General features: G+C 37.0%; 1 protein-coding gene across 1 annotated transcript in view; it reads right to left on the bottom strand.

The window, feature by feature from the left end:
• The window catches only part of LOC150105752 (ras-specific guanine nucleotide-releasing factor 2-like), a 294996-nt gene that overhangs the window by 118014 nt on the left and 152174 nt on the right, over positions 1-24808 (bottom strand). The window contains exons 9-10 of the mRNA XM_090394546.1: positions 20987-21097; positions 10198-10315 (exon numbers count right to left, since the gene is read on the bottom strand). Coding sequence (XP_090250672.1) covers positions 10198-10315; positions 20987-21097 — 229 coding nt within the window. The remainder of the gene's footprint in view (positions 1-10197; positions 10316-20986; positions 21098-24808) is intronic.

Below are 24808 nucleotides of genomic sequence, written 5' to 3'. Positions count from 1 at the left end.
TGAAGCATTCGAACACATGCACGCCTTCAAACAGAATGATCAAATGTAACGGCCTAACAGTTAATAAAGTGTATATTTTACATGTAACTTAATGCATTTGTTTTCACACCAGTTCAGCCTTGAAAATGCTAGACAGTGGCTAGTGAAACGTGTTGGCTTTTTGTATATTTTATCATTTATCTTCTGGTCTTTTAACAATAAAAGTGCTTTATTTTAATACTCCAGACCAAATATGTACAATTTAAGATCATTTGCATTCTTTAGCTAAATAGTATTATACTCTAACTATTCCCAACACTAGTTTAACATTGGATAAAAAAATTCAATTACAGAAAGAAATTTTTCTATTTTCTCTCCTTATAAACAAGGAAAACAAAATAGAATCGCATTCACCACAAATTGTATGATTTAATTAAGAAAAAGTGTCGTAGGCAATTAAGCGATCTCGGTTCCATAAATGAAAATAAATAATATTACGAGCGCTCCTAGTTACTCGGTAGGAGTAGAAGAAAGTGCGTGTGGAAGAGTGAAATGAATCTGTGTGTGTGTGTGTGTGTGTGTGTGTGTGTGTGTGTGTGTGTGTGTGTGTGTGTGTGTGTGTGTGTGTGTGTGTGTGTGTGTGTGTGTGTGTGTGTGTGTGTGTGTGTGTGTGTGTGTGTGTGTGTGTGTGTGTGTGTGTGTGTGTGTGTGTGCGAGAGAGAAAGATAGTTATATTTCATTAATCGATTTAATTTTCTTTACTCTACTTCGTCAAAGATTTTAGAAAGATCTTAAGGGCATCATCACTGAGAGCTCCCTACAGTCCGCAACCGATGAATTAAATACCATTACTGTAATTGTAATCCGAACAGAGTTAAGTTTTTCAGAGATAAATTAGACCATCTATTTCTTTGCTGGTGTAGAGACGATAAGTTTGATATGTTTATGCCAAGAAAGACTGGAGAATGGATTCGCTCTCAAGAAGAAAATCTTGATGTGGATCGAGAATACTGGACGAACAGATTAAAGTGTGTTGAATCTTAACATTTGTTGAAAAGTTTGAGAATATTCACCAACGATCTCAAGTTAAGTATAACTGAAGGGAATGTGACAAGTCAGTTACGAAAGACGTAATACAGATCATAAGATGGGAGCGTACTTAAACAATTGGTACTCAACTACATCAGCTATTTTAGAAACAGCGAAGACAACTTGACTTTACAGGCTTGCCTTTCATCACTATCACATTTAAGATGCTCAATGAAATTGAGATATCCAGGATTGGAGAAGTCTTAAGGTAACTATCTATTCCTGTAAAGATTCCTGGATGACACATGTCCTGAAATATAGAGGGTTATCCTATTGGAACCGTGCAAATCAGATCCAGAATAACTCAGTAATTTCTGGTAACGATCTTAAAATAAGCAACATTACTGAGTTCTTACTCTACTGGTATCAAGGGATAGAACGATTACCAAAAACTAGCCGTGGTTTTCTTGGAAATTATCATTTTATTGTCGTTTCGATCAAGACCAAATGCGTCGTCATGTTACTATTTTCAATAGTTTACGATACGAGAAAAACAATGTGTCGTTATGTTACTATTGTTTTTCTCTAAATATCAGGAGCACGTAGCGCCCGTTGCATGTCTTAGCTATTCCTGTTTGTGTTGGTTAATAGAAAAAATCGAGAATATGCAGTGTATGGGGTGGAGTCAAGATAAAAGTAAATCGATTGATATTCCTCTTAAAGAGCTGGAAGTGGTCTTCATCTTTCATTCTATCTACCTCAGTTCTTGTTCCATAGAAGGAACAAGAACTGAGGAATGAAAGAAAGTCATCATCTCACCCAAAAAGTCACCCAATGAAAGATGACTTCTTGGGTGAGTCAACTGTTCAACTGTGAAAGGATGTTGGGAAGCTGTTTTTCGTGTTGCTATAGGCATGGAAATGGGACACATAATGGATACTTGCCCTGCCGAACAACATCCATGAAAATATCTGAAGAAGAGAAACAAAACCGAAACAGGCCGTCTGTGATACGGTAGCTGAGGAAAGTTGATGAGAGGTGTCGTTAGTTCAACGGAACAACTGTTCTCTTCTGAATCCCATAAAAAACGTTGTGGACAGATTTCCCCAAATGAGAGATCATTATTCCAAGATTGGGCGGTTTTGAGATTTTTACAGAGTAAATAACTAGACAGATGACAACTAACGTGACCAAAAGTGGATGTCAAGTTTTCTGGAAGATGAGGATGCTATAGAAGTGAGGATAGGAATACGAGTCAGTTTGAGAAGATAGTGTTAATCTTGACTGTTAAGTTGAGCATTGTAAAAGGTAATGGGAAAAGAACCAAGAGTTTCTTTTCGCTAAAAAAGTACGAATTGTGTTTTGGAAGCATTTGGAGGTGATAACATTGTTATTCTTCCATTTCAGGATGGCTTCAAGATCAATATTCTGGGCGCATCTTGCAAATAGTCTTGAAAATCGAGATGTTTAAGCACTACAGATTTTGTCGTATAAGTAGGACAAATGAAAAGTGCTATCATCAGCAAAACAAGGGTTTAAAATCACTAAAACCAGGTGATTTTAAACCCAAATTCCTGAAGCACAATTGGTGGGATTATATCAGAACGATATCAGAACGATAAGCATTTTGGGCATCCAGGGTTTTTAAGATTCTTTGATGTCTTTCTGGTCATAGGAGGTGATTTGGAATTGGATGAGAAGAAGGATGCCTGGAGATCAACATTATTTTTAGATGTTAATAATAATAATAATAATAATAATAATAATAATAATAATAATAATAATAATAATAATAATAATAATAATAATAATAAACTTTTGCTTAACCAGAAGAGGTCGAGTTTGTTACTTTTAGTCCTTTCAAAATGAGACCGTCCTGTTAATGATAGACTTGCAATTGTTGTGGGATTTAGTTTAGGTGGTGAGTGAAGCTGAAGTGTTTGTCTCACGTCGCTTGCGATAAGCTGATTTATTTATTTATTTATTTTTATTTTTTTATTTTTGGACTGCTTGGGCAAGTTCTTTTGGAACATTATGACTTGGATATAGAGTGGGAATGTATAAGAGAATAGGAAATTAAAAGGTCATTTCAACAGGGATAACTTCTCGAAAAAAATCACAAGTATCCGAATCTGAAACCGTGCAACTTAATCTGAATATGGAAAGGAAGAGGAATAAGAATAGAAAGGCAAGAATTAAAAAAATCAGTACGCTAAATGCACACAAAAAACTTGAAAAAGACATTGCCAAAAAACAAACCAAAATTACAGTGAAGGTTTTTTTTTTTTTTTTTTTTTTTGTAAGTTAGTTAATGTCCTCAAATTGGTTGTTGTTACTTTGGATACTAAAGCAACTAAAGCTATACTGGTGCAAAAACCTAAGGAGGAACACTATTCCTGAAGATTACAACGGCAAATTCAGACGAATTAGCTTGTGGCAGTTTGTATAACTGACGATTTCGTGTAGAAAGCTGTTACACTTCCAAAAATGTTTAAATCGACTGCAAAAGTATCACGTGGTAGCACTCGAAAGGATAAAAGGCAAAAGGCTAAACTAAGGAAATTGTGTTTATAGGAAGCTCTTTTCGCGAAGGAATAAAGTTGCAAACTCGGTTGTCTTGTAATGTCTCAAAGACGTCATCTAGATGATTTCACGTGAGGAAAAGTGATTGGAAATCTTGAAGAAGGCCGCAGAAGTACTGATATTGCCAGAGTTTGGAATCTCTCATAGCGTTGTATCCAGGCTCTGGATAGCGTTTCAAAACCCCTATGGGATGTGTTCCAGACGTTTGCTAAGAGGTGGTCCTCGCTGTGCCACTGAGCACGAAGACAAATGTTTGGTTGTAACAGCAAAACGTAATCGACGACCACGGCAGACCATCAACTTAACTATGAGTTTTCTAGATACTTGGATGCATGTCGGTAATGGAGAATTACATCGTGGAACCCTTTCTATACTGTCGTTCGTTCTGGCCACGTTATTATAAGTTCTTTCAAAAACGTTCCACAATTCAATAGGAAATGTAAGCACCATTCTTCGCCTTCGTAAGCTGCGGCTCCGTTCTCCTCCTCCAAATTCTTGGGGCAAATCATCATCATCATCAGTTAATTCAACAAATCCATCAATAACGTCGCTCACTGGAAGAAATGCTAATGCTGCGAAGCATTTAATTTTCATGTTGAATTCAGCATCTGTTTGGTGACGTAACTTCGAACCAATGGCAACAATTTTGCAATAAAGATTTTGTGCCATATGAAATAAACAACCCATTATAGTTGTTAATGTAAATATATTAGAAAAAAGCGTTGATAGTTGCTTTGTCGAAGTCAACCATTAATGATTCGTATTCTAATGATGAATAAGCCCTTTAAGGCACTGAATAGTCTGCTGTAAGTTAATTCTGGTTTGCCAGGAAGCGAAGTAAAAAAGAAGTGGGATGATAATACTTCCTATTACTATATGTAGCGTGAATAAATGATGTATATTTGGGCTGCATTTAAAAGTACCGTCGCATGCCCAATCCTTATTATTTTCAAGGTCATCTAATCCAGCTTGTGTACCAAACACTAAAATTCTCTCTTCATCATCTTCATCACCATCGTATAATAAAAACTATTTACCATTTTCTAGAAATTTATACTCATCTGGAATTATATATCCGCTTCCTCCAGTTGGGATAGGGGATGCTTAGCCTTTCTTTTGCCTCCAGCCTCTAATATTGCGAGACAAATTTCTAAAAGATGGCATCAGAGATTAGGTGTTTTTATCTAAATTAGATGAAATATCGGCAATTACAGATCGAACAGATATTTATGAACTAGTAGCTGATGATTTTAAGCTTGCCGTTGCTTAATGAACTTTAGGTTTCGAGGGTTGAGAAGGGTGATAATGTTCACCGAATGATTTACACATTGACAAATTATCGTCTTGCAATACGCGGTGTGTACTCTTTTTGCACTCTTTCTTTTCACACCTCCAATACGTGTTTTCACAGTATTTCCTATTTCTTCGGTAAACATAGTTCATATCATCTACTAATTTGACACCTTAGCAACCTGTATACACCATTATGAAGGAGTTAATGCATAGAAATATTTATCAAAGGAAGCACACAAGCAGACGGTCAGTTAGAAAGCTTAATTTTAAAGACATTCGTTGGTAAGGTAGGCAGGTTGTTAGTTTATTTTTTACGGCGAGTTTTCCAACGGCGAAAATGTTTTCGACGAATTTTCCGTGGTACGGTGACAAAACATCTGAGATAAGTAAGCGTATACGCCAGAAGGCCTGTAGTCGGTGTCCCTTTATCGATAGCTCACAATAGAGCACGTTTTCAAGACATCAATGGACTAATGCACTCTTTACAGATGAGAGTAGTTTGAGTCTTTCCTCCGATTCTAGACGACACTTGATCTGGCGTGAAAGTGGTACTGCTTACCATCGCGAGAATGTTCTTAAAAGGGATAGAAAAGGAGATGCTGGGATCAAGGGTGTGGGGAGGCATTATGTTTAATGGACGCACCGAACTACAAGTGCTGTAAAAAGGGACTATGGCTGGTGAACCATAGGCTATTACAACGAAGTTCTTCAACGTCATGTTCGACTGTTCCTTGATGCTGTAGGTGAAGAATTCATTTTTATGAAGGACTACCCCACCACATCGCACACGAGCAGAGAAGATACTTCTGGAGACCGAGAATATTAATCGAATCGAGTGGCCAGCACGCTCCCCGGGTCTCAGCCCTATAGAATACTTTTGGGACGCAATAGAGAGAGACGCACAGCTGCTCGAAATTCCCCTCAAAAACAAACAAGGCCTTATCCTTGTTCCGAGGGAGGAGTGAGCTAGTTTCCCTCACTAATGACTACATCACTTGGTGTTAAGCCTGGTACGATGTTGCGAGAGTTTCATCGCAGTTCGGGGCGGACATATTCCATATTGAAATGTCTGTTTTTGTCTCGTATAGTTTTTTGTATGCACTATACATCCTTTACTACGTCCTTAGGAAATTTGTAACTTTTTCGAAAACGTGTTGCAAATAATTTGACACAGTTTTATGTAATATATTTTTTAGTATGCTGATAATAAATTTATATTCCCATTTGGCTGCAGTGATGAAATATTTTTCATATATAGGTAAAAACGTAGTTCCTCATTAACTTTTGTACACTAGTGTATAAAGCCATTGTATTAAGTCTGTTAATTGTCTATTTGGAGATGAAAATCCAGAGCTTTTTTGGAATAAGTCGCTCTGTGAAACGGCTATCTAACCCTCAGGTGAAAAAGGTAATATAATAATAGAATACATAAAAAATGATAAAGATAGGCTATGTGTTAAAGTTGATGAACAAATATGTCAGAAAACAAGAGTATAAACATCAGGAAGGTAGAAAAATGTTCTGAAAGCTACTGAAAAAGTTAATAAACTTTTTCAGTAGCTTTTCAGTAATGAATGAATGAAAGAAAGAATAAAGGTAATAAACCAGATGATACGGATATTCCAGATTTCTAGAGTAAAAACTTTTAAGAATTTTTAAATCGTACTGAGAGAATCTTAGTACTCTTAGAAAATACTCAAGAGGAATGCAATCAGGACTACATGTGAATGCTTGGGTAAAAAAAAAGCCATCAAAACAACTTAATGGTAGTAAGATAGCTAGATCAGATACTATTCTAGCAGTAATTCTCAAATATAGAGAGAAAGAACTATGAAAATATCGACCTCATCCTGATTGGAGGACCTATAGAACAAGTAAAACATTTCAGCTGTTTTACGTGCAATTTTTATTGAAGATGGTAAATTAAATAGGCAACGAATCAATAAAACTGGTCTGAAAGGGATCAACTAAATACATTTAAATGGGCAAAGAGAAAAATTAGTCGAAATGCAAAAGTAGGTGCATAAGCAGTGTTTCAAAGCAGTCTATTTATCTGTCTAAAAGATGGGTTAGAAGTAAAACAGTTAAGAACAAAGATGTGTTAAATGGAATCAGAAGCAGCATCGTGTTAAAAATGAAAATATGAGGAAATGGCTTGACGTGGTCGACATTCAGGAATGTGTTAGAGATAATCTAAAGTATGGGCAGTCAGAATTGGAGAACAATATATTAAAACAGGTGTCTGATGTCACAATGGCAGGAAAAAACATGAGAATGACAAAGATCTGTGTGGAATGATGCTTCTGAAGTGCTCTTAGAATAGTCATACAGGTGGAACGTAAACCAAAGGAAATCTGCTGAGTAGAGCACAAAGTTATACCCCTATTAAATGCCTGGAAATACCATCAGCGCTTGATATGAGTTACTTTACATAGATTGGATACAGGGTTGTTCGTGGGTGAATCCAGAGTGACCGAATTAATATTGTTGGACAGAGATTAATTGTTGAGGCTTCAGGTGGAAAGAACCTCTTTGTTGATGACACTATCCATTGTTTTCGAAAGAACGCAAATGAGGATAATATTAGGATTGTTTATAAATGACTTTTATAATAGTAACACCACCATCCAGTTTTTGGATAGTTAAACATGGGCTTGCTTCCATGAGCAGACGCCATAAGAGCATTAAATATTGTGAGAAGATATAGGAAGGTTGAGTACTGGAAGAATACATTACACGGATTACAGGGATGCATCTGCAACAGAACATTTATCGGTGTCCAAGCTCTTCAAATCCTTCTAATATCTTTTTGAAGAAAGACCTGATAATGTTGGAGATAATTAGCATTAATCATATTTGCAGGCTAGCAAGTCATCTTTAAATTCGGCTGATATTATTGGTGTTGTGGAGGAGGTTAATGAAAATTAATTAACCTCCAAAATAGCAAACTTAAAGCTGATCATCAGAGAAACGACGCGGGAATTACAAAACGTCGAGAGGCGTTTAAATGAGCGGAGGGAGAATAAGAAGCAAAATAGGAAACAACAAAGCACGGAGCAGGTAAGTCAGTAAATAAGTGAAGTTGTAAGTAAAAAGAAGTTATTTGGTACGGTGAATTTTTAATAAAACATGCTATGGATGAGCAAGTTATAACTTCGAGTCTTTCTGAATGGTGAGAATGCGAGTATAAGAGCGACAATGGTATATAACTATGTTAATGACGGGAATCGGTTTTGTCATGGAAATGTTGACGAAGAGAGAACGATTTCGGGTTTGTGTTCGTCTGGTCCGGACCCACGAAACGTGTGTAAAGATGACACTATTCAGTACATGTATAAGGCGGCAAGTTTTCCAACTGTGTCATGCAAAGTGCAGACCAGAGTATACAAAAGAACATGCAGGTAGATTATTATGTCTGCACACGAATGCTAGGAATATCAGAAACATTGATACTGACTCATGTTGGAACCTCAGATCTTATGCATTGGTTTGACCTGGAAATCAGAATCAGACATACAAACTGGTATCGAGTGTTAAGAGAGTACACTATTTTTAGGAAGGATAGACAAGATAGAAGAGATGGGTGCTGCTAATGATATCAAATGTCTTGAATCAAGTTAGAGTTGATATCTATGGCTGCAATACTAGTAACAGTTTTTCATGTGCAAGTGAGTTGAATACATCTGGTGTAAGGTGGAATCTAACAAGATCGATTACATAGTGGAGTGTTGTTACATACCTGGTGGATCGGTTGCTAGTGATGAAGAAATGCATCTCTAAATAGAAAAGATGAGCGCCAAAAGAGTAATCAAAAGGAAGACTTTAATTATCCAAAAATTGATTGGGTAGCAGTAGAATCTCGTGAGAATGAAAATGCATTTATTGAGCTATTGCGGGAAAATTCCTCATGAAGCATGTGACAGAAGGAACTAGAGGTCAGAGAGTGTTAGATTTGATGATGGTGTCACAGGACGTTTCAGTTAAAGACGTAACTATTCTGCCTCCGGTTGGTGACAGTGATCACGCGGTACTCACTTAGGAAGTGACTAAGTTTATGAATGTTCCATTCAGAAAAGATTACGTGCTGAACTACAAAGCAGGAAATGATGAACAACTGAGAAGTATCTTGAGGAGATGGAGTACATCAAGGAGATGGAAAGGTGGAATCAGAGCAGGTGGAATGTCAACATGATGGCAGACTATTGCTGGATATTGCACAGAGACGACCCGGGAAAAGAATTTCACAGAAAATGTTCAAAAAGAAGCTTTGAAGGAAAAAGAAAGAAAAATACACCACAACGAAATATAAAGTATGTACTAAAGATTAATCTTTAATTACTTTAATTAAATTTTTTTCCAATAATGCGTTTTAAAGCTATTTTACTGAAATATTGAGATCCATTTTGTGAAAACGCCTTACGTGATAGAGAAAACTGGAAGGGGTATTTGAAATCAGCGGTCAAAAATAAATCAGAAACATGATTTCCAGACAATTATTCATGACTCGAATTTTGCAGGCCTGTGTTATTTATCGATGTGAAGAAATATGTCTTTTAGATGATTTAACTGCAGAACTATATTAATGATAATTTTTCCCTAATGGCAGTTCCGCCGATTAGAAAAATATATAAATCTATAGCACCCCCCTGATAGAATAACAGTTATGATCAAATAGGGCAGTACTACTCCAGATGCTACAGTTAGGTTTTTACTTCAGAACTTCAACAGAGTAGGGATCTAACACAATTGAAAATCATCTGTCACCTAAAGACATTCTCAAACAAGTGTACCAGCCAGTAGAGTGGAGAGAACAGAGCAAACAGTGTCCACGTATGCAGATATGTCTCCGAATTATTAATCCTGAGAGAAATGTCCAACCTTACTTTTCCAAAGAGAAATGTTCATAAATAAAAAGTGGTAAGGAATTAGAAACCATGACTGGCAGTTTTGTATGGTAATCTGTTTCAGTTTCGCGAGAGATTTGAAGATGTATAGTGTAACCATACTGTGAGTGAGCCAAAGATTAATTACCAATCCCAATCTGGAGAACAAACAGGCATTTGATAACACAAGTCAGTAAAGGAGGTTTGAAGTAGCTTTCTCCAGAGATGTCACGAACGATGAGTCTTAGCACACTTCATGGAAAATCCATCTTAAATGAAGGTCGAAAATCGAAGAGGAACAAATGCACGATCGTTTATACTTACACATAATAAAAACAAAAGATAGCAATACTTGAAACTATTTTCAATAACATTATTTTAAGAACGTAAAATACTAATCTTGAACTTTTTTAAGATGGAAGTTTCTTACCCTGTCTGATGAAAACTTGATTGACATCTAACAGAATGTCGCAGCCGCCAATAATCATACGTTCTGTCGCTAAATTCTTCCTGATGTTTTCCGTTTCGCTTACTTCATCGTGCATTTGCTGGAAAGAAAAAAAAAACAAAGAAACATTCTTCTTAACTATCTAGGAATCTGAAAATAAATATATTATAAATAGACTATTTTTTAATTATTTGAATTCATTGTATAGTGTTTCTTTAGGTAACAACATTGCGACATAAATATCTAAATCAACAAAAAATAAGTAAATAAATGCGTTTATGGGAATAAAATGTGCAGTAAGTAATACATATTTAGATTTAGTATTTTTGTAAAGAGATAAAATTAAATATATAGAAATACTGTTAATTAATCCGGTTAGTTTTGATAGGGTACAGAGCTTATGTGCAATAGAAGAACAGCAATATTTATGAATATGAATAATAATTATAAATAAACAGGGAACTGGATGTCGAACACTATAGCATTACCATCAGATAGTTGTGAATTTCGATCATAAGCATTGTCAAAATAGTAGATGAGGAATAAAAGACTAAAAAGCTCATACAATAATATTTTACTGGAAATATGGACAGGGCGAAACTATGCAAAGATGACCCAAAATATCTTGTGGAAGAGAATAATTTTAAATCAGGAAAATAACCACGATTTAAGTCGCATTTACTGTATGGATGCTCACGTCTTTTTTATCTATTGACAGAGAAGAAAAACAGAAGGATTAAAAAGTCATTATCAGTTATTTTTCAGGTTTGTTTGGACATTCAAAGAAATGAGAGGATACTCTGGTAAACCATTTGGTAAACTCTGGTAAACTTTCAGATTGTTTTCAGTTGTACTCCCGAGTAAAACTGATATTGGTAGCTAATAAAACTTCTTTTTATTAAGAATATTTAAGGAATATTATAACTTGGACTTCATAGTCCAAGTCACTTGAAATTGATTGTCAATGTCATATGATATAGAGAACAAAATGACACAACAGTTGAATATAAACTGCACATAAATATACACTTATTTACGGCGCCATCTCTAAAGGCATAGAGTTAAAGCAAGTTAAGTTGTTACCACAAACAAATATTAAAATGAATTCCATTACCTTGGTTTAAAATGCCACAAAAATTACACTTTCCTCGATTACTTCTATTTATGCCTCACCAATCAGAGGTTGAAAATCTCTTGTACAACGCTACCATGAGGTGGTAGAGGATTGCATAATCTACAGACCAAATAAGGTACATCTTTAAGCCACCTCTTTGATTTCAGTAGACGGAGTGGTGGTCTGACACTGACCGATGAAATTCGTGTCCCCGTTAATAACAGTTCATTATTGTTTAAGCCATTGCACAGATTAATGAAGTGAAAAAAAGAATTGAGTGATCTCCGTGTAAAGAATAATAATAACAATTGAATCTGATCAATTTTTCATTATTATTGTTGTTTCGCAAAAGAGCGATATTTAATTGTTATTCAATGTAATGGTTTGATTTGGGAACTCGAGCCATCTTGTGGAATTTAAGGTGACTATCCCTCTAATTTTGCTTCATTTTATCTTTTTTAAATTTTGTGCAAATATTTACAAAGTTTTCTTGTATTTGCTGTCTTCTTTCGTTTCCGTTCGCCTTTGTTTAAATATATAGAGATAAATTAACGGTGTAAACGAAGTGTTTGGGGTGAATTAACTTATTTTAAAATATTATTTGCTATTTGTTAAAAGAATTTGAGATTTTGATTTTTTTTGTCTTGTCAATGAAGCTTTTATATTAATGATTTACGACCGGCTCAATGACATTTCAATGTTCACTGAAATGGCTGAAGGATACTGGTTGTCGCAAAAAAAAAAAAAATTTCAGCGTACAGAAGCGAGAACAAAAAAAAAAAAAAAGGGGGAGGGGGAGGATCATACTAAATCCAGTTCTAAATAATGCATTCCAACTTCCTACAAAACGTTTTGCTTCAAAGTTCACAATGCATTTCTACGACCGAAATGTGGGTTATGCCAAAAGATGAATAGCCATGTCACCTTTGTAAACAACCACAAACACTGTACCACATGATTTATTTAAAAAAAAAATGGCGCGTTGTAAAATAATGAATGCCACAGATTCCAATAATAAATGAAAATGTACTATATTGGCAAAATGAGAAGAAACTAGGCGGAGTACAATTAGTCGTAATTATTATAACTATGCACGCCATTTGGTCATGCAGATGTGACTATATGTATGAAAAGAATGGCGGTGAAAATATCCAAAGTTCGATCAATACTTTTAATATGCAATGAGGAACTCTGTCCGTTTGAAAAAGATCAACGTAACAGAAAGGAAGTCCTTAGGGGCCATCAAAACTAATTACCTAGAGCTGAACAGGAGGAACAGGAAAGAGAGAGAGAGAGAGAGAGAGAGAGAGAGAGAGAGAGAGAGAGAGAGAGAGAGAGAGAGAGAGAATTGCCCTGATCTTGTGGCCCTAAACCTAAACACATCCGTTGTTTGTTCTACGGTCGACGTTTTCTGATTCACGGATATAATTACAGTATTTGTGGAGAAACAAACCCTACTTGGCCTTGCCAGAAATCGAGTAATTGGCTTAGTTACTTGAAGAAAAGGCTTAAAAAAGCTCATGTTGTCGGCAACTAGAATTGAAATTATAACTGCCTTTCAAATAGAACAGCGCTATAAATAGGAATATAATCGCTTAGAAATGCTGATGAGTTCGTCATCTTGTTAGGATAACCTGTTAGCGATTTATGAACTTATGTATTGGTACACGAAATGAAAGTTTTATAAAAAAGTAAACAAACATTCTGATTAATAGACACCACAGTACACTCATTTGTACAAATAATATTTCTTGGCAGTAGACAAAAATAAACCTACTGTCCAGAAGAAGAAGAACCAAATAACTACTGGAGATGCGGCCAGCTGATAAAGGGCGTCTTGCTCATCACTTTTAAAAAGGAGCCAACAGTGTCTATTATTGTACGCATATTGGCAACTACATTGGAAGCCTTTAAGTGGATGTACGCAAACATCACTTACGCAGGGTATATGCAAAATACTTGGTCACACATGTTCGGGCAACTATTCAAAGATGCTGCTGGTCAGTAATATCATCAATAGTGTCGTCAATAGTGTTCATCACAATGGGAAAAACAAAGAATCTTTCGGAGTTCAATACAAGGTTTTATTATGGGAGTGTCCGTCTGGCTGGAGCCACGATTCTGAAAACAGCAGACCTGACTAATTTCTCAAAAGGTGAAATATCCCGGTGGTTTAATCATTGGGGAAAAAAACAGATGAGAAGGCAGCAATTGATCGAAGCATTTATGTATGCCTTACAGTCCATTTGTGAATATCTTGGAAAATCCATTTCTTGAAAATGTGAGTTTATACAAAACATCATTATTTTGGCCATTAAATAGTATGAAAGAATCAGTTCTCATTTAGTCTAAGGCAAGAGCTTTACATAAAAAAGCGAAGATTGAGATGAATTGTTATTCAAACAATGGATTCTCTTGTTGGAGCAAATGTTAGCTTTAAGGTGAAAGTTTGACACTCTTAAAACTTATTCATTAGAGGTCCCAAGTGGTCAAGACCCGTGTATATGGTTCACAGAATTTTGAGTTTCTTTTCCTTGTTTCCTTGTTCTTCTTTGTAATGTGAGTTATAATTAACGCTGTTTTCTTTTAAAGTGTGCAATAAACTAGTTCCTAGTAGACAGTACACAAGTGCTGATAATGCTTTGAGAGGCATCCGGCCAAGTAGGTGTCTTCCGTTGGCTTCCTACCATTGCACTCAGTAGTGCAATGGTAGGAAGCCAAACCCACGTTTACACCAGGGAGCAACTGACACTCTCTTAGTTAGATTATCCATCTTCGCCATGAAGAGAGAGAATCTGTAAATTTAAAAAGTAATGAAAGGAACTTTCTAATAAATTAAGCCTACTAGACACTTTCATATGTATTTTATATGCATTTGACAACCAATCAAAGTTTTAATGTTAACATAAATCAGGTAAAACTTTATTAATCTTTTAGATCCAAACTTGAATGCGTATTTATGATGACATTTTACATAAGTATCGGAATGTGTATTCCTTCGCTTAGTCATTCCATAGAAGTTAACTTTTAAACCAGAAACCCCCTCTCTAGATACTTTATTTCATTCAAAATTTCCGTGTTCCTTATTCTATCAAAAAAAAAAGGGGGCAGGGTTTGCCAGATATCTAAAGATCTGGCAAACTCTACCGAACAATTTCTGTAGTCAAAACTGCTCCTAGAGAAATACATGTTTTTCATTATTATTATTATTATTATTATTATTATTATTATTATTATTATTATTATTATTATTATTATTATGTGACACCTCCAGGGAGTCCAAAGACTCATCGAGGGAGAGTTTGCCAACAGCATCGAATGATTGATCCTCTTCCAACTACTAACCGCACTCAAATTTGCTTAACTTTTTGCGAGCCATTAGTAGCAGAGGCTCTACCAATCGACCAACCTTTGCTGGCAAAGGTTGGTCAAAGACTTGGCAAAGGCTGGCAAAAGTTTTCACGTGACAAAGTGGGTTGTCCATAATTTCGTGTGGATTCTCTTTTGCAATTCTGTAAACGTGAAGAGATATCGAACTATTGGCTAAATCCCACTTGACCTTCTTAGTATGTTTTGTCTTTTCTTATCAATAGCGCTTCTTTAAGCATATCTCTAATATTTTGTACACTGAGAACACTCATCGTTCAAAATATGAGAGATATGCTACAGAAAATAGAATTCACCTAGAAACACTTGATAAATACTGGTGTTTGTCATGTGTTACTAGTTAGGTAAATTGCCTCCGGAAAACGGCATCTGCTTACTTGTGAAAGCAGTGTGTGTGTGTGCGTGCGTGCGTGCGTGTGTGTCGTAATAATCAAGAAATCTCAATAAGTAAAAGTATATCTAGATTGGATACACGTTACAGCACTGTGTGGATATACCGTAAATGGCATGATGAACAGAAAATGTTAAGTCAAAGTACCATTCGCTTGCCTCCATGTGGCGGAAATATGTGATCATGGGAAAAAGTTGATTGATCAATACATTCGTAAAGGCCATTACTGCGATTGGTCAAATGAGTGCAATGTACATTCAAAAATTTGTAGCATGTCTCTCTAACACAAACAAGCCACTGTGATTACGATGGACAAGGAATATCATCTCCACTGGACACAAGAGAAAGTTCAAATAGCGTAACGAAACCCAAATCCTATCATTCCAATCATGAGCGATCAAAATAATGCTAGGTATTACGAGGGTGATTGAACACAAAAGAAACGAAGAAATTATGAAAGAATTAAACCAAGAATCAATAACAGAAAAAAATTAAAAAATATAAACATAAATGGATGGAACACGTTCAAAGAATGAAAACAGAAAGATTACCAAAACAATCCTTAAAGTACAAGCCATTAGGAAAAAGAAAACCAGGACGTCCTCTTAAACGATTCACGATGACTTCTAAGGCCGGAACAGGCCATGCTAGGCCTAAATCCTTGATATCCATGATGATGACGATTACGAGGGTGGTCTGAAAAGTTCTCGGCCTAACAATGAAAAAACGAATTTATAATTTCAAAATTATTTTTATTTTTCAACAGAATCTCCCTTAAGAATAATACATTTATTCCAGCAATGCTCCAGCGCCATTATCCCGTCCCTGTAGTGGTTCTCAGTAAGATTTGCAAAATACCCCTCTACAGCTGCAGTCACCTCTTGATTCGAAGAAAAACGCTGACCAGCGAGGAAGAGTTTCAGTTTTGGGAAGAGAGAGAAGTCAAAGGGAGCCAAATCTGGGGAACAAGGTGAATGTTACGGCAATTCGTAGTGCAGATCCCTTAATTTTCCCATTGCCAAAATACCTTTGTGGGCAGGTGCATTGTCCTGATGAAAGATGATTTTTTTCTTCTGCAAACCGGGTCTTTTCTCACGATTTTTTTCATCTAGTTGATTAAAAGATCGGAATAATATTCCCCGGTAATTGTTTTACCCTTTTCAAGATAATTAATAAACAAAATGCCTTTAGCATCCCAAAACACCGATGCCATGCCCTTTCCTGCTGTGGAACCGACTTGGTCTTCTTTGGCGCTGAACAACCGGATTCTGTCCATTGTTTTGACCGCTGTTTGGATCCTAGTGTATAATGGTGAATCCAAGTCTCATCGATAGTAATAAATCGACGCACAAAATCAGTAATCAGTTTTATTCTTGTTAAAACGCTCTAAGCGCTGTTCAGATATTTTCATGCGAGTGCGTTTTTGATCTGCTGTGATCAAGCGTGGCACCCATCTTGCGCAAAGCTTTTTCATTTGCATTTCTTCATGCAAAATATATCCTACACGTTCTTTTGAAATGCCTGTAGTCTCAGCAATTTCACGCACTCTGACTTGCCGGTCATCCAATACCATATCGTGCACTTGATCAATGATTTCTGGTATTCTTACACTTTTTGGCCGCTCTTCACGTGGATCATCGTCAAGGCTGGCATAGCCACGTTTAAACCCATTGTTGTAAACGAAGAAGAAGAGTGCCCATAAACTTTTATGAACTTTGAATGAATTTCGTTTGGAGTTAAACCTTCTTTTACAAAGAATTTTATAACCGCAATACTCAATTTTATCCATTTCAAGGGATACAGACAACACTTTTGCTTCAGACAGCTGTATAAAACAAACTACTTAATAGAATTACTTGCAATTTATCATGGATGCTTATGACAGATGTACTAACTAGAACAAAAAGTCGTGCCGATAGTATTGCCATCTGTGGTCGAGGCCGAGAACCTTTCAGATCACCCTCGTATGGTGGAGTGAGGTTCTGGGTTTGTTTTCTGGTACTCTTTCGTCTTGTTAGTAGCAGAGTAGAGGCTAAAAACTGCAGCCTATCAGAACATCGTTGCTGATAATGCAGCCATTTTAAGTAGAAAATATTTTGATCTCTGCATGCCACTTTCACAAGGAAGTGTCCATCACATTCAAAAAAAGAAAAGAAAAAAACAATGAGGCATGATTGTCGGATGATGATATCCATTTACTTAACTTATCCCTTCCCACCTTCGGTGACCGAATCTTAATCCAATTCGTGATAGACATCAGGAGCCAGCAAATGCGCTGGATCGGGAACATTCCGAATTCTTACTGCGAGTATTTCTTATCAAACTAGTCGCCATTTCATTAATACCGATAGGCGCGAAAATAAGAATATACAACTAAGGTATGAAATACGTATGATTGTCTTTCTTATTTCAGTGCAAACCTCGAGACCGAATTAACATCTTCGAAATCTAACATCTAGCAAACCCAAAGCTGCTGATGCTAAATACCTTCTGCAAAATTCTCTCTTTGTAATCCAATCCCGTATTCTCCCTTGCAGAATATCTTCTTCTTCTCTCTTCCATCATCTATGCGGATTATGATGATGAGGCCGAATGAACTCTTTCCACTTCTGTCTGTCCCGGAGAGTCCGAAATCTTGCAGAATATAGGATGGGATTATACACTATTGGCGTGGATAAGAGGATCGCTGACTGCTAGATATCAAAAAGTCGTGCATGGAAAGGGCGGGGGGTAAATCTGCAAGATTTAAAGCAACCAGTGGTGTACCACAAGGATCAGAGTTTGGTCCGCTGTTATTCAATCTGCATTAATGATATTGGGAAACATTTGACAAGCGACATACAGTTATTTGCTGATGAATGCAAAGATAAGCAGGGTAATCAGGAATGCTGCTGAATTGCAGTCCTTGCAGAATGATTTGAATAGACTGGAATTGTGGACATGGGTAAATGGGTGTCAGTTCAATGTCAGTAAACGTAAAGTCACTCACTTCGGCGTGATTAGATATCCAATGTCGTATTATATTGGTGGGATTAGGCTAGAAGAAGCTGTTGAGGCAACGAATCTTGGAGTATTCAGTAGATAGGGAGTTGAAGTTCAGGGGGGGGGGGGCCATGTAACGAAGATTAAAAATACAACTCAAAAGAAAATTAAAACGTTTAAACGAACGTTCACGTATAAAGATAAGGATGTTATTTTGCCTCTTTACAAGGCCTTGAAAAGACCTCACTTGGACTATTGTGCGCAGGTCTGGTCTTTTGGTTTCCGGTGTGATTTTGGTATATTGGAGAGAGTGCTCAGGATTATGGAATACTGATTATGAAAGCAGATTGAGAATTTGTAGATTGCAGACACTAGCAAACAGGAGAAAGAGGAGTGGTATGATTGAGACTTACAAACTTATGAAAGGGTCATACAGGGTTTCAATTGAAGGAATTTTTCAATTTATAGAGTGTGGGGAAAAGACTAGCGGGCATTCTTGGAAGCTGACAATGAATGCCATTAAGAAAGGGGCAAGAGCTAGATTTTTCCCTCATAGAATAATGCATGATTGGAATGGATTGTTCTGGATGTTGGGTGTGTGCAAGTAATGTGAATGAATTCAAGAACAAGTATGGCAGCTAGTTTGAATAGTATGGTCTCTCTCTCTCGATGAGTTCCTGACCTGGAAGTATCTCTTAATAATAATCAACATAATATCTTAGTTAAGAGTATCTGTCCTATGAGAATCCTCCCACAACCTTGTTTTTTGTTGTTATTTTCCATTGCATTTCACAATAGCTACATTTCAAAGGAATTCTATAATTTTATTTGTTTTCAATCTTCGTTGACCTACTGTTTTCATTGTACGTATCGAATCAAAGTTATTATTATCAAAATTAATCTGTTCATTACGGATATCATTAACGTATATTCCAAACCCTCTAGATTTTCAAAATGAAAAGTATTTAAAACTAAATCCCATCCCTGATTTCCTACCTCGTGATGCTGCAGTCTTCAGGAGATAAAATTTACCTGTAAATTCAAATATCATTTTAAACAAAAAAAACGTAGAAAACGAAAATTCTGCTCATTTGGACATACATTTCGTCATGAAGATCGAACCATAGTTTTTCTGCAAGTGTGTGGTCAGCTCCTCTTCGAATGGCAAATATTTCAGAGAATCACAACTTTACGAATATGTGTAACCGGTCCCCTAAATATCGATTTGCTGAAGTAATTCCTTTCATTCTCCCAGACATACATTAGGGTGATCTGTCCCTGATGTCGGTGATTCTTCCGGATTCATCTCTCACAAGTGTTCGATGGCGGTTGACATCAGGGCTCTGTGCAGACATATCAAGTTCTTCAATACTTATCTCACGAAACTTCGCTTTGTTCAGAGAGGAATTGTCATGTTAATGGAGGAAAGGGTCCTCCACGAATTGTTGCCATAAAGTTGGAAACACAGAATAGACTTTCACATCATGAAACTAGGAGACCCAGCTCGAACCATGAAAAACAGCCCAGAGATCATGATGCCTCTTCCACCAAATTTCACAGTTGGCAGAATACATTCTGGATGGTAAAGTTCTCCTGGCATCCGACAAATCCAGACTCATCCGTCGGACTCCCAGATAGTGAAGTGTGATTCACCACTCCAGGGTACGCGTTTTCGCTGCTCCAGATTTCAATTGCTGCGATCTTTACACCACTCCATCTGACACTTGGCGTTACTCTTAAAGATGCTAACCAAATTCGGTAATCTTTCAACTGAGGACAGGCAGTTTTTGTGGCCGCACGCACATCAGTACTCGGCGGAGCCGTTCTGTGATTTTATTTAGCCTACCAGGTTGCAATTGTGCTGTTGCTTCTATGCGTTTCCACTTCACAATATTATCACTTGGAGTTGATCAGAGAAGCTGCATCAAGGCAGAAATTTCCCGCATGAGTTGTTGCAAAGGTGCTGTGCTATGATGAGGAACGGATCGAAAGTCACTGAGCTGTTCAGTTACTGTCCCACTCATTGTGTACTATACTACTAGTGAGGAAATCAGCATGTTCTTAGTATTAGACGAGCAAGGGAGTGCATTGTAGAATAGAACAGATTTAGGTCTGCTAAGACCTAAATTTGTTCTATTTAGGTCTCAGCGAGTAAAAACAAATCAGCTAACGCCTTTTTATTCCCGTATATGGAGTAGGCGAGGCCGTTTTAGCCCTATCTAACTTTTGGAGACTGAGTGGGAAGTTCAATCTCCATTGGTACTAAAATCAGAGATAACTGGCCCAAGGCTATCACTAAATTAAGCGGCACGCAGTGAAGAGGCAGCTCAACAAGTGCCTCCGTCTCGTGGTCTCTAACCCTAACACTCGTATTTAATGTCTGAAATAATGTTGGTTCTACGGTCGATTTTCTTGTGTTTACGGGACGAAAAACCCAAGTTTCCAGAGAAAAACCCCTCTTGCCAGTGCCAGAGATCGACTAACTCGGAAACCGGTCGAAAAAAGGCTTATAAAAATTTCCTCTAGTCGCCGACTAAACTCGAAAGCAAGTCTTCCTTCGTGTGGTCAAGCGCTGTGGTGTGCAAATCACATCCACTAAGCTACACGGTACTTAGTAAATGGTCACAAAGGAAAATGATCAGCAAATCGCAAATAATAAAATGAGCACATAGCACCTTATTTAAGGTGTTTTATACTAAAGACAGTTGCCTTAATTTAAAAAGAAAGAAAATTTTCATGGCATTTGTCCAAACACGTAAGACTCGAGCCGGATCTCTTATGTATCGGTAGCAAAGGACTCCACAATGAGAGTAATTACATTAGAAAAGACATTTTGCTCATAACATTATCACGAATACGGATATCATAAAGTATTTCAATCTAAGTACATCACTTACCCTTGAGAGTTCCTCCAATTTGGTTCTCGCAACTTCGAGGCTTCTCCTTTCGACATGATTGTGAGGAGTGTGTGCTAAAAGCTCGTGAAGCGTTATGATATAACGCGGAACCTGAAAAAAAAATTAGACGAGTATATAAATGATGGTTTTTCCGTTTCTAAATTGTATTTTTAATTTTTAAAAGATACGATAAAATTAAATTTTTAGTTGCATCAGATTCTCAAAAGAAAGGCAAGTTCAAAAATGCAAAACATTAGTTTGGCTTTGGAGAAATGGTTTTAGATATCATCGAGATGATACACAACCTGTTAGTCTTCAGTAATAATATATGGATAAAATTTTATAATTTTCATTGGAGAAAATAAACACTAACATAAACGATGTACCCCGTCACTTACAGTCATCCAGAATGGATCTCCTCTTTTTGAGAGAAACTCTGATCGCAACTATTGTACGCCCGCACTTCATAAAACCGAGGCTGGCAATGTGCCAATAAGAGTCAATTCATGTTGAAGGAGAGTACAAAATACAGGATGTACGAATTGGTCACCAACACGCGAAATCACGTGCTTTATACGTAGATTTTCCACGCGTTGTACAAGCAAGATAGCTACCACTTTAAGAACTAGAAGTTTCATAAAAGAAAAGGTAATTTTCCGACGTATAATAAAAAACACTCATCCCACGAAACGTATTGATTACTCATTGATTATCGGAATGGATTCTCCTTCTTCTGACACGCACAAGTGTCGAAGGGTCTCGCATCTGTGAACGTACAGTACAATAACCACATTTCACTTGAGCAACTTCAAATCATACTCCCTACGACTTCTTTCGACATAAGAGTGGCAAGTATGGCTGTGTGAGATTCGACTACGCTTACCATCGAATATAAAATCCGTCGAAGACGTGAGGAATTTGAGGATCTTCCTTAAGCCACAGGAGTGATTTTCACTCCTCTGGCTTAAGGTTTCTTATCCTTTCGGTCATGTCATACATTCATCTGCTTTATTCACCACTCTCTGAAAATCCCTCTGATCTCAGCCAAATCTCTTATCGCTGAAGAATGACTTTCTGTAATGTTGTTTGCTCAAACAATGAGGACAACCTTTTTTGGGTAACATTAATGTCCGCAACTTCAATGGTGTACCTTTTCTAATTCTACTGAACAGGATTTTAAGAGATTTGGGAAAGTATTTTCTAAAAAGAACTATCTAATACAAAATACTATAAAGAATTATGGACAATTGATGACCACTCTCAGAATTGGAGTCAACTCTTTAAACAATACAAGAACTATAGAAGCCCAGGAGAAGATGCTATCAATATAGAACTTTTTCAAATGCTCTGAAGACAGATGAAGTTCCAATCTTCGAAAATCCGCGGGGTTAGCTTAGTGGCTGTGCGCTTTGCAACCATATGACTGGGGAAGGAGTGGCCCAGGTTCGATTCCCGTCGAAGACGTGAGGAATAGTTAGCCGGTTTTGAGTGTGGGCAGTTGGGTTTTTCCGCCAGTTTATCTGGCGTTTTTCATCCCGCAAGCAGGCAAACCGGCCCCATGAACACACACACACACGGATCTACAGCCATAAATACGTAACCCTCCATGAGGGGGCTCAACTCGCCCCAATAGGGACAGAGGAGAAAAAGGGAGGAAACTCCATACGAATAAATAAATCTTCGAAAAAGACAATATTAATAAATGTCTAAACTGTTGAGACTTTAACCTTTTAGACACTGGATATAAAATATATTCAAGTCTCTTAAAGACTAAATTAACCGAATATTATGAAAATATTTTTAGAGAGGAACAAAACTGTTTCCATAAAGGCAGATCCTGCACTGTTGCCTTTTTCACTTTCAAGCTCCTAATTGAAAAAAGAAGCGAATTCAGTTTAGAGTCTCATATATTATTCGTCGATTATAAAAAAGGCTTTTTATAAAATTTTAAGACATGACAACATTCCTAATCTGAAACGTTTTTATGTCACGTTTTTTGTCTTAGCAGCTTACCGGCTTACCGTCTTACCGGCTTACCAGTCAGGAACTCGGGGGAGGAGCCCCCCCCTTAGTGTATATATATATATATATATATATAGTAATAACCAAATTACAATAAAGATAGCCGCCTAGAAATCTGAAACAGAACATAAATGCAGGTGTCCGACACGAATGAAGTCTATCGCCATTCCTCTTTAATATTATAAGCGAGTGGAGGGGAACAACCAGTTTTGGCATTCACATAAATGATTACACCAACATCGATACAATTTTATTTGCCGATGATCAGGTTGAAGATAACGAAGATTCACTACAGCGAACATCCTTTGCATTCAATGAAATAGAAAAAAACATGCAACATGGAAATCTCCACTTCCAAAAACTAAAGGCGTAGCATTTAAAGGCTGAGACCCAGTAAGAAGCCAAATTTGCATCAAGGAGGATATTATAGAACAGGTTAACACATTCAAATATGTAGGTTACCACTTATCTTATGAAAGAGAGAAAGATATGGAACATAAAATAATTAATTCTATACGAATAACAAAAACTATCAATCAGATATTCAATCCAAATTTAATAAGCAAGAAAACAAGAATAAGAATCCGTAACACAATAACAAGACCTAACCTAACATCTGGTTCAGAAGCCTGGACCATAACTCAAGCAGATAGAAAAAGACTGATAAACTCTGAAATGAGATGCGTGCGCAAAACAGCTGGATGTAATAGAAAAGACTTCAAAAGAAATAGCAACATCTTAAAGGAACTTGAGGTGATATCTGTTTTTGACCACATCAATCTTTATATATAGAGAGAGAAGTGGAGCCAACATACAGAAAGAGTGAGTGAAGGAAGACTCTCCAGAGAGATTCAGAGATATCGATTTCAAGGGGGAAGGAACAGAAGACGGCCTTTGAAAAGATGCGAAGAGACGGTAACAGGCCACTAGGCCTATTACTAGGAAGGAAGAAGAAGTATATAATGCAAATCGTACATGCACCAACCCAAATACTTGATAATCCTTTCACCTCTCCCGATATTCTTCATCTTTTCTAGAGTAGTGTTTGGTGAAACGTAACATGGAGCATCTCCCAGTTACGTCAATTCCATCTTTCTTCACGAGATGTTACCCGTTTTCACCAAAGGTGTTCTGGCGCTGTCATCGAGCACTCCTCCTATCCAAGGATATCTTCCCAATTGGAGGAAATGCCAACCAGGTGGTAAATGAACTACATTGCTGGATGCAACATCGCCATCGTGCTTATTGGTCTCCGAAAGTGGCTGATGCTATGTATCCCCCAAACCAGGGATGACATCTTCTGCCATCTTCAATGATTCCCAAACATATTTTGAATCTAGAGCCTTTTCCCATCTTTGACGGTACAGCAGTAAACAAGTTCCATAGGTGGTCAGATAGTCTACAGGACTGAACCTGGTGGTAGAAAGTTTACGAGGATTCCGGGTTAGTTGGCATATGATTCATCTGTAATTAGCACTGATAGCTCGTGATTGAAGGGAGGCGGTTTAGTGTTATGCGAGGAGCATTATCGAAAGCACTTTATGGCACAGAGACTGGACCTTCCCTGTATCGTCGACGTGTCTAAGACTGCTCATATTAGTCTTATGAATTTGAATACTTTTTCCCAAACATAGAAGACAAAAATTGAATATTTGAGTACAATTTTTTGCCTCACAGTTACTCAGGCATTTTCAAGAATAAGATAACATTACTCAAAGTAATGTGAGTAAAAGTTAGAATATCAAGCAAGCATTGAAATACTAACACAATGGCCTCTGATGAATAAGTTTACGGATTTAC

The sequence above is a fragment of the Typopeltis vanoorti genome, chromosome 6 (genome assembly GCF_054136105.1).
Source record: "Typopeltis vanoorti isolate ZY-2024b chromosome 6, IOZ_Tvanoo_1.0, whole genome shotgun sequence".
Taxonomy (NCBI): Eukaryota; Metazoa; Arthropoda; class Arachnida; order Uropygi; family Thelyphonidae; genus Typopeltis; species Typopeltis vanoorti.
The sequence above is the reverse complement of the archived record's forward strand: the minus strand, read 5'-3'. Positions and strand labels throughout refer to the sequence as shown.